Source organism: Propithecus coquereli, unplaced genomic scaffold, assembly GCF_000956105.1.
Source record: "Propithecus coquereli isolate 6110/MARCELLA unplaced genomic scaffold, Pcoq_1.0 Scaffold249, whole genome shotgun sequence".
NCBI classification, from domain to species: Eukaryota; Metazoa; Chordata; class Mammalia; order Primates; family Indriidae; genus Propithecus; species Propithecus coquereli.
Window position 1 is genome coordinate 712,729 of NW_012148052.1, and position 17,485 is coordinate 730,213.

Genomic DNA, 17,485 nt, shown 5'->3' on the forward strand with positions numbered 1-17,485 from the left:
TTTTGAGACAGAGTCTTGCTTGGTTGCCCTGGCTAGAGTGTAGTGGCATCATCATAGCTCACTGCAACCTCCAACTCTTGGGCTCAAGTGATCCTCCTGCCTCAGCCTCCTGAGTAGCTGGGACTACAAGCATGTGCCACCATGCCCGGCTAATTTTTCTATTTTTGTAGAGACTGGGTCTAGCTCTTGCTCAGGCTGATCTCAAACTCCTGAAGGGATCCTCCAACATCAGCCTCCCACAGTGCTAGGATTACAGGTGTGAGCCACCATGCCTGTCCAAGTTACTTGTGGTTTTAGTCCTGGGTAGCAGAGAGCCCAAGACACTAAAAATATGTAGCATCCTACAAGGACTACTTGGCAATATAGGAAAATGCTTATGTTATAATGATAAGAGAAAAAGTAGAATGCAAAAGTATAACTATGTGAAAACCAAATAGACAAAGACTGGAAGCAAATACATGATAGTGTTAAAAAGTATACTTTAAAAGTTGTGATAAACTGATAAGATTGTGAGTGATTAGAAAATAAATGCTTAAATTAAGTTAATTGATGTTATTATATAAGTCCTGTAATGTGGGTTGTTTGTTCCCACAGAACAGCATAATCCCCATGCTGCAAGGGTGGAGCGGGAGAGTCTTAGGCTGGAGAAAGTTGAAAGGAAAAAGGGATGGAGAATATTGAAAATACCTTTGGACCCTTGGCTTCTGGGAGATTTGGGGTAGCAGAGAGTAAGTTGGAATGTAGGAAAAGGGGGCTTGCTGCTCAGGACAGTGAAGGCTTCAGGTCACTATCTAAGTGTACCACTCATCCAAGCTCCTCCACTTGATCACCATCCTCCCAAAGCCAGTGATCTTTAGTCTGTACTCTATTTAGCCACCCACCCACTGGCTACACCTGATCCCTTATCATAACCCGAACTAATGTTGAAACCCCGCAATCATAAATTTCAAATGTCCCTCTCTGACCACCATCTTCTATGCTTCCTGCCCCTTCTTTTTTCTTAATTGTTGTAAAATATACATATCCTAAAATTTACTATTTTAACCATTTTTAAGTGTACAATTCAGTGGCATTAAGTACAATCACAACACTGTCCAGCCATTACCACTATCCATTTCCTGAACTTTTTCATTATCTCAAACAGAAACTCTGTATCTATTAAACAATAACTTCCTATTCCCCTATTCCCCAGCCCCTGGTAATCTCTACTTTCTGTCTCTATAAATCTGCCTATTTTAAAAAGAAAATCTGTCTATTTTTGGTAACTCATGTAAGTGGAATCATACAATATTTGTCCTTTGGCTTATTTCACTCAGCATAGTCAGTCTTCAAGGTTCATCCATGTTGTAGCATGTATCAGAATTTCATTTCTTTTTAAGGCTGAATAATATTCCATTTTATGTACACACGACCTTTTGTTCATCCATTCACCTGTTGATGGACATGCTATTGTTTCCACTTTTGATGATTATGAATGATGCTGCTATGAACAATGGTGTACAAGTATCTGAGTCCCTGCTTTCAATTGCTTGGGGTGTATACCTAGGATTGGAATTGCTACATACATAATTCTATGTTTAACTTTTGAGGAATGGTCATACTATCTTCCACTGCAGCTGTACCATTTTACATTCCCACCAGCAATGCAGAAGGGTTCTAATTTCTGCACATCCTTGCCAACATTCACTATTTTTTTCTTTTTAAATACCCATCCTAACGGGTGTGAAGTGATTGCTCTCTTCAACTGTACTTATTCAACAATTACAGTGAGACCTCCAGTCTCTGGACAATTACATCCCCTTTCAAACTACAAGACACTCTTTGGCTTTATTTGTTTCCTGCTCAAGCCTATACCCAACTGTTGATCTTTCAAACAATCCCTCCCCAATGTCGCCAGTTATCTTACCCCTCGTTCCACCTTCCTTGCAAAACTCAGCCCAGGAAAAGTTCAACCATTTGACTATTCTCTACCTATTTTAGGTTGCTGAGTTCTGGTAGAGAAATATCAAACAAATGTGCAGACTGGAAACACTATAAATTCATGGTCTCCAGCCTGAGCCAAGTTTCTCAACTGCTGGGTCATTTATGAGTTGCCAGCTTCTGCTACCATTTCACTCAGCAACTATTCAAAACTTTCACCTCTCTCATCAAACTGCAAATCTCACCTCTTCCCTCACTCTTGGCAGATTAACTTGTCTCCCAAAACACTAATAAAACTAAGGTCATAAAATTCTGTCAGCTTCTTCCCTTACTACCAATGTATCAGCCTTCATCTTCACACATTCTGTCCTCTTTCCCTTCTCAGTGGAAGAGCTTTCCATCCTCCTGATCAAGGCTAACCCTTTTACCTGTGTTCTGTGTCCCACCCCATACTGCTTCCTCAGGGAAGCATTTGCTTTTCTGTATGCTTATTATCTCCCCCTCTGCTAGTCTCTTGCCATCAAGCTCAAGATGTCTCTGATCTTAAAAATAAAGATACAGGCCGGACGCGGTGGCTCACGCCTGTAATCCTAGCACTCTGGGAGGCCAAGGTGGGAGGATCGTTTGAGCTCAGGAGTTCGAGACCAGCCTGAGCAAGAGCAAGACACCATCTCCACTAAAAAAAAAATAGAAATAAATTAGCTGGACAACTAAAAATATATAGAAAAAATTATCCGGGTATGGTGGCACATACCTGTAGTCCCAGCTACTCAGGAGGCTGAGGCAGAAGGATTGCTTGAGCCCAGGAGTTTGAGGTTGCTGTGAGCTATGCTGTGATGCCATGGCACTCTAGCCCAGGCAACAGAGTGAGACTCTGTCTCAAAAAAACAATAAAATAAAAAAAAATAAAAATTAAAGATACAAAAACAACCTCCCTTGGCCCCACCATATCCCTCTCTAGCAATCGTCCTCGTTTGGACAGTCTGCCTACCACACTTACTGCATTTTGGCTCCTGCTCTTAACACTGTACTCAAATTATCAGTCAGCAATGAACTCAAAATACCACCTCCAACTGGCCCTATTTCTGTTTTTTTTACGTATGATCTCTCTACAGTACCTGTTCACTCTTTTCCTGAAAATGTTTCCTTTCTGTTCTGTGATGTCACTTTCTCCTGTTTTGACTCTTCTCTATCCTTTCCTTCTCAGTGTTCTTTCTGGGCTCCTCCTCTTCTGCAGGCATTTCAAATGCTGCTATTTGTCTTTGGCTCTCTGCCCTTCTCACTACCATGGTGATTAACAGCTTGGCCGTAGGAGCCCGACATACCTCTGTTCAAACTCTGGCTTCACCACTTTGTAGCTATGTGACTTAGACAAGTCATGTAACTGCTTAAAATTTTCATTCCCCCATCTATAAAACAGAGGTAATAGTTATGCCTACTTCATTGGGTTGTCAGGAGGATTAAATAATAATCCATCTCTGCTATGCTCCAGATCTATCCATAAAAGTGGCATGAAACAGAAACACATTGAAGTTGGAACAAATACAGGTGAGTGTGGCAGAGACTGTCAATTGTCCTTTAATACTTATTCTGCCCTTCTTCCACAGAAACAAGACATTTAGTTTTTTGACTGATCACAATACAAGGCTGCCTTCCTTATTGCTAGATACAGCCAGATGACTAAGTTCTAACCAATGGGATGTACATAGAATTGTGTGCTGCTCCTGGAAAGCGTCCTTAAAGGAAAAGGCTGTCCCCTTCCTTGCTCCTTCCTCCTTTCTACTGGCTGGAATTCAGACAATATAGCTGAGGCTTGAGCAGCCACCCTGAACACCATGTGGTGGAAAAAACATGCGTGGATGATATAACATCACGAGAGAAGAAACGTGGATCCCTGACAATTTCCAAGATGCTACCCTACCGGTTATAGATTGCCTTCTTCTTGACTTTTATGTGAGAGAAATAAATTTCTTTCTTTTTCAAACTATTATTATTTTAAGCTTTCTGTCCCTCATAGCCAGCCAATCCCAACTACTACAGGAGGATTATTGAATAGATAAGATACAAGGACACATGCTGGAAACTAAATGTAGTTACATAGGAATTGGATATGGAACTAGACAGCCATTACTGTCTCTCCTGATCCATGAGGTCTTTTGTCTCTGGGTTTCCCTGTGAGTCTGCTCCTCTGGTTTCTCTACAGGGATGGACCTTCTCTGCCTTACTCATCAGCAAGGCTGAAAACAGCCATTCAAGTCCTAAGTCTATGTGACTTTTTGGATTAAGCCATTTCTTTGTATCTCTTCATTCAAATTTTTAAAGAGAAACAATTATTTGTTGCTTACCCAATAGGTTGTGCCCTCCTCTCTGAAGTTAGTTATGTATATTCCTCATTCAGTCAGTTGTACATAAAATGGGTTGGAAGTAGGGGTGTAAATATGGCCACTGAAGCCTACTCTTTAAGCAAAGATTGGTGGGGAGATGCAAGTTCCACAGAAGAGGCTATAGGCTAGGAGGGTAATATAAAATGAGTTGCTATTTAAGACCAATGCATGTCCGACTATCTAGTGAACAACTCTGCTTGAACAATCCATTTGTCTTTCCCTCCTCCTCCTGTATTCACAGTTAAAATCACCATCAATATAGTTTCCCAAGCCAGAAGTCCGGGAGCCATCCTTGACCTCTCTTTCCTATTCATCCTACTCTCATACACAACCAGTCACTGAATTTGTTGTACCTCTTTTATCATTTTCTAATTCATCCTCTCCATGTCTACAGTTGCTGCTTTATGTAGGCTCTCCTCACTATTTGCTGTTTAGTGTAATAGCATCCTTAACTGATGTTCCTGCTGCCAGGCTGGCCCCCATCCAATCTGTGCTGAGCAAAGCTCCAGACTGATCCTCCTGAATGCAAATCACTTGCTGCTTAACATTCTTACTGTTTTCAGGCAGAGTTCAAACTCCTAGCTGGCAACAGAGATTCTTCACGGTCTGGTTCCTGCCAGTCTCTCTAAACTTATCTTCTGCCACTCCTTGACATTAGCCCTTCATGTCAGTATACTTACTGATTCCCATGATGCTGCTTATATATATTTCTATGACTTTCAACAGTCAGGTCCCTCTGCCTGGAATGGTGCTATGACACCCCAGAGCATTTTTTTTTTTTTTTTTGAGATAGGATCTCACTTTGTTAGTTGGGCTATTTTTTTTTTTTTTTTTTTGAGATAGGATCTCACTTTGTTAGTTGGGCTAGAGTGCGGTGGTGTCATCATAGCTCACTGCAACCTCAAACTCCTGGGCTGGGGCCAAACGATCCTCCTGCCTCAGCTTCCAAGTAGCTGGGACTGCAGGCGTGCACTGCCAAGCCTGGCTGACAGAACAAACATTTTTTTGGTGGATTTATTGAGACCTAATGGTTGAGGAACTGGAAAATTCTAATAAAGCAGATCTTGAGGTAATATAAATCCATTCTTTGAATTATATATGCTCTGACATCTAAACTGTACCTACAATTGCCCACATAGCAAAGTATATAAGTATACTATTCCTTCCAAAGTAGATACTGAATAAATGCTCATTAATTATCTTAAAAATCCACTCTGTGGAAAGAAGTGCATCCTCTAGTGCTTTTAGGCCTCCAAAAACTTCTGGATGTAAAGAATAAGGTGGTATAGCTGTCAAAACAAACTGAGACACAGACAAAGAATTTTAAACAGGAAGAGGGCACGGAGAATGGATGCAATCATTTCTACTTGCTCTTTTTTCTCCCAGCAGGTGCCCTCCAACTACAGCACAGGGGTCAGACCATACCTCATGCTACAGCACATCTCCTAGCTCTGAGAAAAGGATAAGTTTTAGATCCCATGGTCTTTGAGTGACGCTAGGGAACAAAGTAAATAGCATGGCCACAGAAACTGAAATATCCAGTCACGTGACTTTTCACCCTTCTTTCTTCCATCTACACAAATATAATTTAAAACTTACAGACATCTTAAATACAATACATATTATGCACAGTTTCTTCCTTTTTGATTCCCAAATAAAATGAAAAATATACCTTTTAAAAAAGTTGAAAATGTTTAAAATATAAAATTAAATGAAAAAGAAAGGCAAAATGTACACTATAACTATGTAAAAATGTACACATGAGCAAGGACTGACTGACACAGAACAGAAAAATGAACTGTTGATATGTCAGGACAGTTTCTCAACCTTGGCGCTGTTGACATTTTGGGCTGGATAATTGTTGTGGGGGCTGTTCCGTGACAGTAGGATGTATAGCAGCATCTCTAGCCTCTTCCAACTAGATATCAGTAGCACGTCCCCAGTTGTGACAACTAAAAATGTTTCCATACGTTGCCAAATGTCTCTTAGGGGGCAAAATTGCCCCCTACCTTAGAACAGCGCTAAAGTCAGGGGAAAATGTTTTTTAAGTTTCTGTTAACCTTGCTATTCAACAGATACATATTGGAAAAGGAAAGGAAAGCTCCTTACAATATAGTATCTAACAGCCTCTTTTTTCAAGAGTTAGAATCTATTCAGTTCCCATTTAATGCGTAAAACTGAAAAAGCTTCACTACTTGTCTTTTCCAATCTATTAATATTATAGAAGAGAAAGCTGAAATTCTTAGCATTTGGAAACTTGACCTGGCTCTAAGCATGAGACATCACAAATAACTGCTTCAGTTGGCCTGAGAAATAAAAATATCCAAATCATTATATCCCCCAAAATACCTGTTATAATAAAACTGTACATTTTGTGTGTCCTCAAAATAGGTTTATATTTAAACCTGAATACTGAAGAAGAAATAGTAAGACTCAACAAGGAACAGATATTTTAAGACAAATTAAATCAAGCTATCCAAGCTAAAGTGAAATTGCACTGGATCTAAATTAATCTTATTCTGTATTTAAGGCCCTCTGTTCCAGTCTTTTTAAGGCTATTATGCCTGTTCCCTTGCCAAAAATATTTATTTTCTACCAATGCTCCTTATTGTTTTTTTTCTTGGCTCACATAACACAGAATGTCTTCTGATTCAGAAACTAACGTGAAAACAAAGCACAAGAACTATTTCAAGGATCTCCTCCTCAGAAGATTCTATCATATCCCCGGGTGTTGGGTTCATATGGGCTTCAAGGTGAAATTCTCTCTTACACAATCATTTTGAATGACCTTTTCATATGTATAAACACATCACTAAAATTTATGCCTAACATAGTATTCACTTAAACAAGCAACGACCTTCTTTCATTATATGAGCATGAAATGGGCCCCAAACTGCAATTTTTCTCCTCCATTTTCAAAACACACTAGGCTTGCAGTAATTTAATGTTTACATGTACCAAGGTGCACTTCTCCATTCTAGTCTCTAGTTTACCTAAGACAGAAAGCTTGCCATAGTGCAGAGAAACAGCGAAAATCTTTCCAATGATTGTAGGGCTGGAGAATGCAAGATACTTAGCTACACAAAGCATTGCAGCAGGAAAGCAGGAGGAGATGGTCTACAGATAACAGAGGTGGTAGAGATTAATGGACATTCAATAACGTGCAGCGTGGACAGCGAAGGGTGAAAATGGCTTTGGAACAAACTGGTGCTCAGAGTGATGACAGAAGTGGATGAGGTTATAGCTTGAAAGGCAGAAGGTAACTGACTTGATGACCTCTGATGTTGAGAAACAAAAGACCTCCAAAGCTTCACCGGAATTCAAGGTTATGCATGACGAACATCGGCCAAAAAATCAGAAAACGGCAGTTGTTTGTTCGCGGGTCTACAAGCAGGGGAAAGCTGTGCCTCCGTGGACTTTGTAGTGTCCTGGACGTGGTGCAGTCTGTCCAGGGGCGCGTCTCCTCACCTGCAAAGTTAGAAAAGGAACGCCTACCCAACTCACTGAGGGTGTTTCAAGCTCACTCTAAGTAAGAGCAGCACCCTAATACTAAAAGTCAGCTGGGTCCGGGGAAAACGGGCGAATCCTTCTTCAGGCAGAATCACTCCAGCCGGGGACGAGAAAGGCCAGGCCAGGAAGGGCTCTCCTCCTACAGTTTCGGGCCATACTGTGGAGAGAAGAGTAAAAGACCTGGAATGCGGAAAAGAAGGAAGAAGGGATGCTTTCCTCCTTGGGACTGAGGCAGAAACCTTAGTAACCAGGCTGGAAATCTTCTTTTGGAGGGTGCAGCGAGGGTCCCAAGGTCGCTCCGCTTCTAACTGCTGTGCTAGGAACGACAGGTGCCTACCGAGACCCGGGCGTCATAGCAACCGCGCTCGACGCAGAGACGCACGGCGTCCTTCCGGCGGGAACCATAGATACGACGCACATCATTGGCGCCAGGGACTGTTCTTCCTTTGGAGACCATTGTTACGGCTCATACCATTGGCCTTTGGGCCGCGGGGCGGAGTTGTTTCGGCAGTATTGATCGTACGGCTCATTCCATTGGTTTTAGAGATGGCGGTAGCCATGGTAACGGTAAGGCGAGCATTTACAACTTAGAAGCCGCATCTTATCACAGGTCGGTCTCGTTCTCAAAGCGCTTCCGGCCAGGCCTTATCTAGAGCCCCGGCCGACTAGGCTTGTATTTATTTTTCTAGACGTTACTTCATTTTTAAAGTGGCAGGGGTGCTAGATCAGAAGTTCTGAATTTTAGGCCTAGATCTGGGGCCTTAAGATAAATCACACCACTTTTGGACCCACTTGGCTTATTGAAAAATGAAGAAACTGGGCTTGGCCAGAATTATCCTTAAGGCTGAAGCCCTTTAGAAGTCCTAAGCACTGAAAATTTGATTTAGTTGAGCTATATCAAACACCTATGTAATGCAAAGTAAAAATTTCCAGGCAGGGTGCAGTGGCTCACGCCTGTAATCCTAGCACTTTGGGAAGCCAAAGCAGGAGGATATGTAAAGGCCAGGAGTTCGAGACCAGCCTTGGTAACACAGTGAGACCCGTCTCTACAAAAAATAAATAATAATTAGCTGGGCCTGGTGGCACGGGCCTGTAGTCTCAGCTACTCAGGAGGCTGAGGCAGAGGTCACTTGAGCCCAGGAGTTCGAGGATACAGTAAGCTATGATCATCATGTCGCTGCACTCCAGCTTGGAAAAGAGAGCAAGACCCTGCCTAAAAAATTTTTTTCTAAATGACACAAAATTTAACTTAGGCTCAATTTTTATCACCTTTTTAGATGCTCTTATTGCAAGATCCTAGTTAGTTATCAAAACTCGCTTTTACTCATCTTTGGGGAGCCCTTGCTTTGCTCCCAAACACTACTTAACATTTCTTGATCTTATCCTAGTTCCCCAAGAGGATACTTTCCAAACTTTTTCTGGTTGTACATGTATCCATCTAGATAATGCATGTAATTCAACCTCTCCCCACCCTACTCCACCCCATTGGCAGCACCAGACCTCTTGCAGGTGTTTTTTCTGATATAAAATGTGCACCACTACTACCTGCAGCCCACTTAACTCCTATTTGTCAGTTTAAGCATTGCCTATCCAGGGAAACATCCCTTGGTTCTCCAGTCTAGATCAGGTTCCTTCTTACTTTCTACTCACATTCCTTTTCTTTCTTTCTTCACACACTTCCATTTGCTTTCAACACACACAAACCCTTTGAATTTTACTTGTGTAAATACTCTTTAGTGCTCTACATAGAAATTAAATTTCTATTTAGTGGAAAACACTTTAAATAATTCCATGTAAAGTAGTGGTTGCTGCTTTTAAGCATTAACAAAAAAGGGTATGAAATGGTTCCTAAGAGAAGGAATAATTATGGTAAAAACAAACATTAAGATCACTGCTAGTTTTGACTCCACTTATCACCATTGTACATTATCATTGTACTGATAATGACAGTCATCATCCAATTAAGCTATGGAATGTAGGGAAGAAAATTAATCTTTTACTTCCTGCACCGTCAGTACTGCAGCCACTGCTGATGACCTGCTGCTTTTGAGGTTTTGCACATTGGACTTGAAGTTCATATAAAACCCCTGTTCAAAGGGACTACTGAAGTTATTTTTCCTCTGCTCAAGGTCACACTTTCTGATTTAATGAAGTATTTCAGTGTATGTTGGCAGTTCTGTTCAAATCTTCTCAACTAAAATTTACTGTACCTCTATTAACAGTCAGACACATTGCACTACTCTTCCTAACTCACTCCATCAAATATCATGAATTGTACTTTAAATTTTTTGCAGTACTTACTGTGCACTCCCAACCCAAAACTCAGGATGGTTAGAGGAGCTTTGAAGGTTTCTCAAAAGATTCTAAGATCAAGCAGGGCACTGGCATAGCACTTCCTTGCTAAGTGAGAAAAACAATTGCAAACATTCACTGAGTGTGAATTACATGCCAGGCACCACACTATTACCGTATGTTTACTGTTTTATTTAATCCTCATAATGAATGGCATTAATTTGCAAAGAGAGTTATTATCCCCATTTAATAGATGAGGAAACTGAGATTAAGTCACATAACCTAAATTCACAAAGCTAATAGGTGCCACAAATGGCTAAGGTGATTCCAAAGCCCATACTCTTTACCACATTATAATGCCTCCCTCAGGACAGAGGTCGCCAAATGTCCCCTGCCTGGTCCCAGGTGGAAAGCCATGTTAAGTTTACCTGAAGAGCAGTCCTAAAATATTTGAAAGATAAATTGTTACTCAAATATGGAGTGAATCTAGAAAAAGAATCCAAAAGTAAACATAGTAGGAAGCTCACCTTTCCACAATCTATCTTCAGGGAGATGTCCTTCTCTCCTACTCCTGTCTTTGATAAATTTCCAAAAAAAAACATCCTTTCCATTGTGGCAGCTTTTGGGCACACACTTTATTGTATTTTTTTATACATCCATTTCCCAAACAAGACATGTTTATTCATTGTTTTAATCCTCATAGCTCAGCATAGGACCTGGCACATAGTAGGCACTCAACAAATATTTGATCTTCAAAGCATGACCACTCATGCATCCCTAATCCTCCTTTTGTAGTATGAAGGCTGATATTCAGGCCCCCATGTAGACTTTGAGGAATATATAATTCCCAATAAGCTCTTTTGTTAGAGGTGAGAAACAGCTCTAGTGTTCAATTTCAAAATCAAGATGACATTCAGGTCAGAGTGTGTCAGGTGGTTTGGTCATTAAAAGACAAAATACCAAACTATATTTGCCTGCACATCACTTTTTCCCTTTCCTTCATTTTCTCTGTCCTTATGAAAGAAAGCAAAGGATTTATTATAGTTCTCACCAGCTGTAAGAGCCCTGAATAATATTTGACCCTATAAGGGCTTTTACTTCAGTTTTTTTCACATATAAAGGCTGTGTGTCGAGACCGAAGATTATCCACTATCTTCTCTTCTATCTCTATGCCTTTTCCTACTTCTTCTTCTGATAACAATAACTTGGTTTCTGAGTCTTTGGTTACAATAACCACACAGGACTGTCGTGACTCAAGGATATTAGCCACCACCACTTGATGTTGATAAATTTCCAAAGCGTTCCGAGCACGATTAATTACGATGGAGGGGTCAGTCTCCAACTTAAAGGAAATTATAAATGCTTTGGGAGCCCAATCTTTAACCAAAGGAGAAAGCATTTTTGGCACCATCTTCATTGTTATCTGTATTGGAAAAAGAAAAGCTTAATAAGCAAACAATGGTCACTACCTACCAGGTCAATATCATGGGAAACTATGGAAAGTAAACTTAAACTTAAGTGGGATTTATCATTGTCAAACTTTTCAACTAAATGCTTAGTTTAAAAAGCTTAGTACCTCTTGTATACTCCTGGATAGAGCTGGAACGCATTCTACTAAGTGAGGTATCCCAAGAATGGAAAGACAAGCACCGCATGTACTCACCATCAAATTGGTGTTAACTGATCAACACATAAATGCACATATAAGAATAACATCTATTGGATGTTGGGCAGGGGAGAGGGGAGAGGGGACAGGGGGAGGGGGGAGGAGGGAGGAGGGGACGGATATTTGCATACACAAAGAGTGCAATGCGCACCACCCGAAGGATGGACATATTTAAAACTTGGACTTAGCGGGGGAGGGGTGGGGCAAGGGCAACATATGTAACCTAAACATCTGTATCCCCATAATATGCTGAAATAAAAAAAAAAAAAAAAAAAAAAGCCTTGGCTCTGTAGCGTTCATAATGATGCCGAAATTCAAGGCTTGATACATATTCTGGGGCAATCCATGACTTCTGAATCAGCTCTGCTCTGCCACCCTCACCACCATTAAGAGAACTCTAAAGAACAACATTACATTTTCTCAAACATCCCCCTTTATTTTTTCAACCAAACCCTCAAATAAAGAAACACAAATAATCTGTGCATACAAATATTATTTTGGCAGAAGCCCAAATAAAGTTGAGGTTTTAAACCTCTCAGCCTAAAATATTTCTTGCATTGGTAAAATGGTTATTAGATTCCATTTAAAAATTGTCACTTGTAACACAACTTAGCAGTGAGGAAACTGAAATGATTTTATTTCACTTGACCAAAATTCCTATTACTCCATTCCCATTCTTTCTAAGGGAAATGTTGACTTGTTTTTGTTACTTTCAAGATAGAACTAGGCCAGGCGCCGTGGCTCACGCCTGTAATCCTACCACACTCGGTAGGCTGAAGTGGGAGGATTGCCTGAGGTCAGGAGTTCTAGACCAGGCTGAGCAAAAGCGAGACCCTGTCTCTACCAAAAATAGAAAAATTAGCCGGACGTCATGGCATGGCACTATGTCTGTAGTCCCACCTACTCAGGAGGCTGAGGCAGGAGGATCGCTTGAGCCCAGGAGTTTGAGGTTGCAATGAGCTACGATGACACCACCGCACTCTACATAGGGTGACAGAGTGAGACTCTGTCTCAAATAAAAAAAACTAAAATTAAAAAAAAGAACTAAAAAATATGAGATAAACTAAAGATTCCAGAGTTTAAGAAGTGTGAAATCACTAATCATCAGGATTTCCCCTTAAAAACCTATTACAAAGTATGATAGGGATCATATACCAATTTATACTTTTTCTCTTTAGCATTTATCACTACCACACATAGTATGTATTGGATTCATTTATTGTCTCCCCTGAAGAGGAAGCAATACAAGGGCATGGTATGTTTCTTTTCACTGCTTCCACCTCCAGGTCCTACAGTAGTGCCTGGCATACAGTAGGTACTCAATAAATACTTGTTGAAGAAATAAACAAAAGAACTATTCTACCAAGGCCTCACAAGTAGAGTTTCTTCTGTTTAAACTCTATCACCCAATAACTGACTAAAAACTCTCTCAGGTGCCAAGAAGCCAGATCATCTCAACTACACCACTACTCTCCCCATATCTGTTTCTTAAACAACAATAACCCCCAACTAGTCTACCCACTCCATTCTTTCCCTCTTTCTACTTCACCTTTTATAGTGATACCAGAATGTTCTTCTCAAACAAAAACTTTCTTTCTACTAGTTATGTGTCCCTTGGCTCCACAAGATAAAGTTCAAGCCCCTCAAAAAGGAATATAAAGTCTTCTATGAAGAAAGCCATCTTTGGTCTGCCCTCCAGCCTTACCAAAACACTTCGGTTCACAGCGCACTCCCATTTCCCAACTTCAACGGCACACTCCACCTGGAATGACCTTCCCTACTTTGTCTGGTATACCCTCTGCTCATCTTTTTTTTTTTTTTTTTTTTTTTTGAGACAGAGTCTCACTGTGTTTCCTGGGCTAAAGTGCTGTGGCATCATCCTAGCTCACAGCAACCTCAAACTCCTGGGCTCAAGCGATCCTCCTGCCTCAGCCTACCGAGTAGCTGGGACTACAGGCATGTGCCACCATGCCTGGCTAATTTTTTTTTTTATATATATTTTTAGTTGTCTGATTAATTTCTTTCTATTTTTAGTAGAGATGGGGTCTCGCTCTTGCTCAGGCTGGTTTCAAACTCCTGAGCTCAAACAATCCGCCCGCCTCGGCCTCCCAGAGTGCTAGGATTACAGGCGTGAGCCACCGCGCCCGGCCCCCTCTGCTCATCTTTTAAAACCCAGTCCAAGTCATTTCCTCCAGGAAGCCTTCATTGACTCCCCCAAGATTCACTCGCCCCATGATCTGACTGCACTTTGTACGTACCTCCACTAGAGCATTTATCACTCTGTATTGTAATTATGTCTGTGTCCAGCTCCCTCACTAGATTGTGAGGTCCATGAGGGAGGACGGTGTCTTATTCATCTCTGTATCCCCAGAGCCTAGCGCATACAGATGCAGATAGGCCATCTCCAGATCAAGAGAAAATTAACCCAAGATTGGTTATAGGGGATCAGATCTCTGGAAGAGAAGCGCCCATCACCTGCAGTAGGCCCCCAGATGACTGGATCTTGTGTTCAGGCATTTCAGAAACAGGAACATAGAAATCTGACACGGCTGCAGCCAGGTAAAACATCGCAGTAGAGCCTGCAAAGAGAAGCACAGGTGTAACAAATCTGGGAGAGGAATGGGATCAGCTCGTTTTCAAGTCGGGTTCCCTCGCTGTGAGACCCGTGGGGTAAGCAAGAAATATGGGAATAAGTGGCTGGGGAGAAAGGCTCTGCCTCCAGGTAACCGATGTACTCCCAGGGCACGCACCTAGCGGATTGAGCGCCTGGGCCGCAGCCTGCAACAAATGCAAATAGTCTGCCAAAGTGGTGAACTCTACTGCCATGAAGGTGCTGGCAGCCACAGCCTCCTGGTAGCTCTGCAGAGCCGCAGCGAAGCCTGGGAGTGCATTCTCCTCGGCCTCAAGGCTCAGCAAGCCTGAATGGGCTGGGCCGGAAGGCCGCAGAGCCGACAGCCAGGTCTGGGGTGGGAAGCGGTGGGCAAAGGGGAAAGCAGAGCGAGCGCGGTACAAGAACAGGACCCCATAGCCGGCGGCCAGGAAGGCCTCGGCCGAGGTTGCACCTCGCCGCCCGCTGCTGAAGTTGTCCAGAAAGCGCACTGGCCGCGCTTCCAGTGGGACCTTGGTGCCGCCTGACGTGACCAACACCACCCGCCGGCCCTGCGCGCCCAGCCTGGCGGCAAAGCGAGCCATAACCTCAGCCCAGCGCGCGGCACCAGCAGGCTGGGGGAACTCGGCAACCAGGTCCATTTCCGCCATCAGCGCCGCTGCGCCTGCGCACGCTCCGGGCCGCCGGCGCCACGCCCCTTTCCCCGTACCTAGTCCACGCGCCGCAGTGGTGAGTGGGCGGGTCACTGCCTTAGTTTTGGCGCTAGGTCTGGTTTTTGCTGGGTCTGGAAGTGCGTGATAGTTCTGTCCCAGAGCTCAGCGAAGATGACACTGCGCTGTGGGGACTTCTCGGCTGGGTGGGCATCCGGAAGGATCACATTTCCCTCACGTTACTTTCCCAGCCTTGGTAAAGAACTGGCCGTATTGACCCTCACCGGCCGCCGTACAGACCCTCTTGGGCTTGGATTCCATTGGCGTGAAGCCGCTGGCCATTTAATCTTTGGGGACTTGTGCGTTTTGTGCTGTTTTTTTTTTTTAAACCTCAAAAATAGATCCCACTTGTCAGTCGAGCCACGCCCCAACCCCCTGACCTTAAAATACTGGGAGAGAAGCTGCCCCGTGATCCTCACTTGACTCCCGCGTTGAGCTTATCCTCGCCCAGCAACCATCCTAGAGACCGACACCGCTGACTACAACATGAACGTGATCTACCCACTGGCGGTGCCCAAGGGGCGCCGGCTCTGCTGCGAGGTGTGCGAAGCCCCAGCCGAGCGGGTGTGCGCGGCCTGCACAGTCACTTATTACTGGTAGGCCCTGGGTTGTGGCACCTGGGCGCCTCCCTCCCTCTCTCCCAGTCAGGGGTCTGGGTGCTTGTGTGCTCTGCGTTCGCCGTGGCCTCTGGCTCTGCGAGGGACCCTTCTAAGTGTCTTCACGACGGGTCCTTGAGACCCCTGTGGCCTTGTCTGTCTCCTCAACTTAATCGTCACCAGATGTTTTTTGAGGGCTTACTATGTGTTATGCACTATTCTAGGTGCTGAAGTTACTGGGGCAGCTCAGAAGATCAGTTCCCTCAAAGATCTAACATTATAATACAGGAGACAAATAAATAAAGAAACAAACAGAAAACAAGATACTTTCAGAGAGTGATGAATATCATAAAGACAAGTAAAGGAAAAGAAATGCGATGGGAGATTGGTCAGTGTACCTGAGAGTAGGCTTTTGATCTGAAGACAAAGTAAGAGTATCTGGCCCTGGAAATGGCTGGAGGAAGAGTGGCACATATAGGCTGTGAGGGAGAAAAGATCGGTGTGTTTGAGAAATAGAAAGGTGGCTAGTTGGTCTGGTGCACAGGTAAGATGGTGAGGGTGTATGGAAGGTAGTACAAGATGAGGTCAGTTTTCATGTATTCGGTATAATATCCCCTGACCTTTGTTTCAGATTAGACCCTATTTTGGGCCTGAGATCAAACAGGTTGCCCCCATCCAGAAACCTAGTCCAGAGCAGACTGACTTTGTTTTTATATCCTACATGACAAATACTGTCACTCAGAGTGTGCTAAGCTCTGGGACCTCTGAGGATGGAAGCATGGTGAATGGGGAAGTATCTAGAAAGGTTTCTCTGAGCAAGAAACTTTTGAGCTGTGTCCTGAGAGATCAGTAAGAACTTAATATGCGTGGAAACAGCGAAGGGCATCCAGGATTGCTAGGGCAAATGGTGAAAGAACGGAGTTTGCTGAGTGCTGAGTGAAGAAGGTAATAGTGGAGGGAGCAGTCAGGGACCAGGACCAGAACTGCATAAGCAGTTCATGAATAAGTTGCAACCAACATTTAAAGAAAAAAAATAGCATGGAACAGAAAGTATCAAAAGTAAATCTACTTGAATTGTTTCTTAGAATTTTTGTTTTAGTGTTTTATGTGGAATATGTGTGTTTGTACTGATAAAATGTATTTCTTACCATGGGCTGAAGTCAAAATAAGTTTGAAAATCATTGTGATAAGCAGTAGGAGTTTAAGAAGATCAAGGTTAATGCCAGACAGTAACATGAGATCAAGGAGTTTGGAATTTATTCCCTGGGAAGCCATGAATGGTTTTGAGCTGACATGCTTTCATTTGTGTTAAGGAAAGATGATGGGCAGCAGTGTGGAAAATAGAATGGAAAGTAAACACTTGACAACCCAAAATAAGTGACTGAGGCAAAGATCTCAATCAATGCAGGTTTATTAAGCCAAAGTTGAGGACATGCCCAGGAAAAACACAAACCACAGACAAATCTGTGGCTGTTTATTCTGAAGGGGAATTTGGGAGTTTCAGTATTTAAGGGGAATAGGGCCTACAGAGACAAAGAAAAAGAGCAGCGGGGTGGGCAGTGAGGCAAAATGGTTGCATTTTTCTGAGGCCCAAGAAATCTACATTTTACATAAGATGAACGTTAGAAGAGAAAAGGGGAGTCAAGGAACGACGTCCCCATTAGTTGGAAGAGTTTGATCTTGTCTCTGTTCTGTACTTGGGAAGATAAACTTGTAATTCATTCTTAGCGTACATTGAACAGACTTTATTTTTAGGAGGTAGATTTAGCCTGTTGGCCCAAAGTTATAATTGGTATGTC

At 42.8% G+C, this 17,485-nt stretch overlaps 2 protein-coding genes across 4 annotated transcripts in view; one reads left to right on the forward strand and one right to left on the reverse strand.

The window, feature by feature from the left end:
* Positions 1 to 10,707: 10,707 nt before the first annotated feature.
* PPCS (phosphopantothenoylcysteine synthetase) lies at positions 10,708 to 15,088 on the reverse strand. 2 transcript variants are annotated; one of them, XM_012646770.1, is made up of 3 exons: positions 14,523 to 15,088; positions 14,248 to 14,351; positions 10,708 to 11,529 (listed from the first exon to the last, which is right to left on the reverse strand). In XM_012646770.1, the coding sequence occupies exons 1-3, from the start codon at positions 15,028 to 15,030 to the stop codon at positions 11,206 to 11,208; spliced, it is 936 nt and encodes a 311-aa protein (XP_012502224.1). In that variant the 5' UTR covers positions 15,031 to 15,088; the 3' UTR covers positions 10,708 to 11,205. The 2 variants fall into 2 exon arrangements, with proteins under 2 accessions (XP_012502224.1, XP_012502225.1); XM_012646771.1 differs by having other exon boundaries at positions 14,968 to 15,064.
* Positions 15,089 to 15,322: 234 nt separating this feature from the next.
* The window catches only part of ZMYND12 (zinc finger, MYND-type containing 12), a 33,368-nt gene continuing 31,205 nt past the window's right edge, over positions 15,323 to 17,485 (forward strand). For both annotated transcript variants that reach the window (XM_012646766.1, XM_012646767.1), the window contains exon 1: positions 15,323 to 15,686. In XM_012646766.1, the coding sequence (XP_012502220.1) occupies positions 15,577 to 15,686 (110 nt within the window). In that variant the 5' untranslated portion in view covers positions 15,323 to 15,576. The remainder of the gene's footprint in view (positions 15,687 to 17,485) is intronic.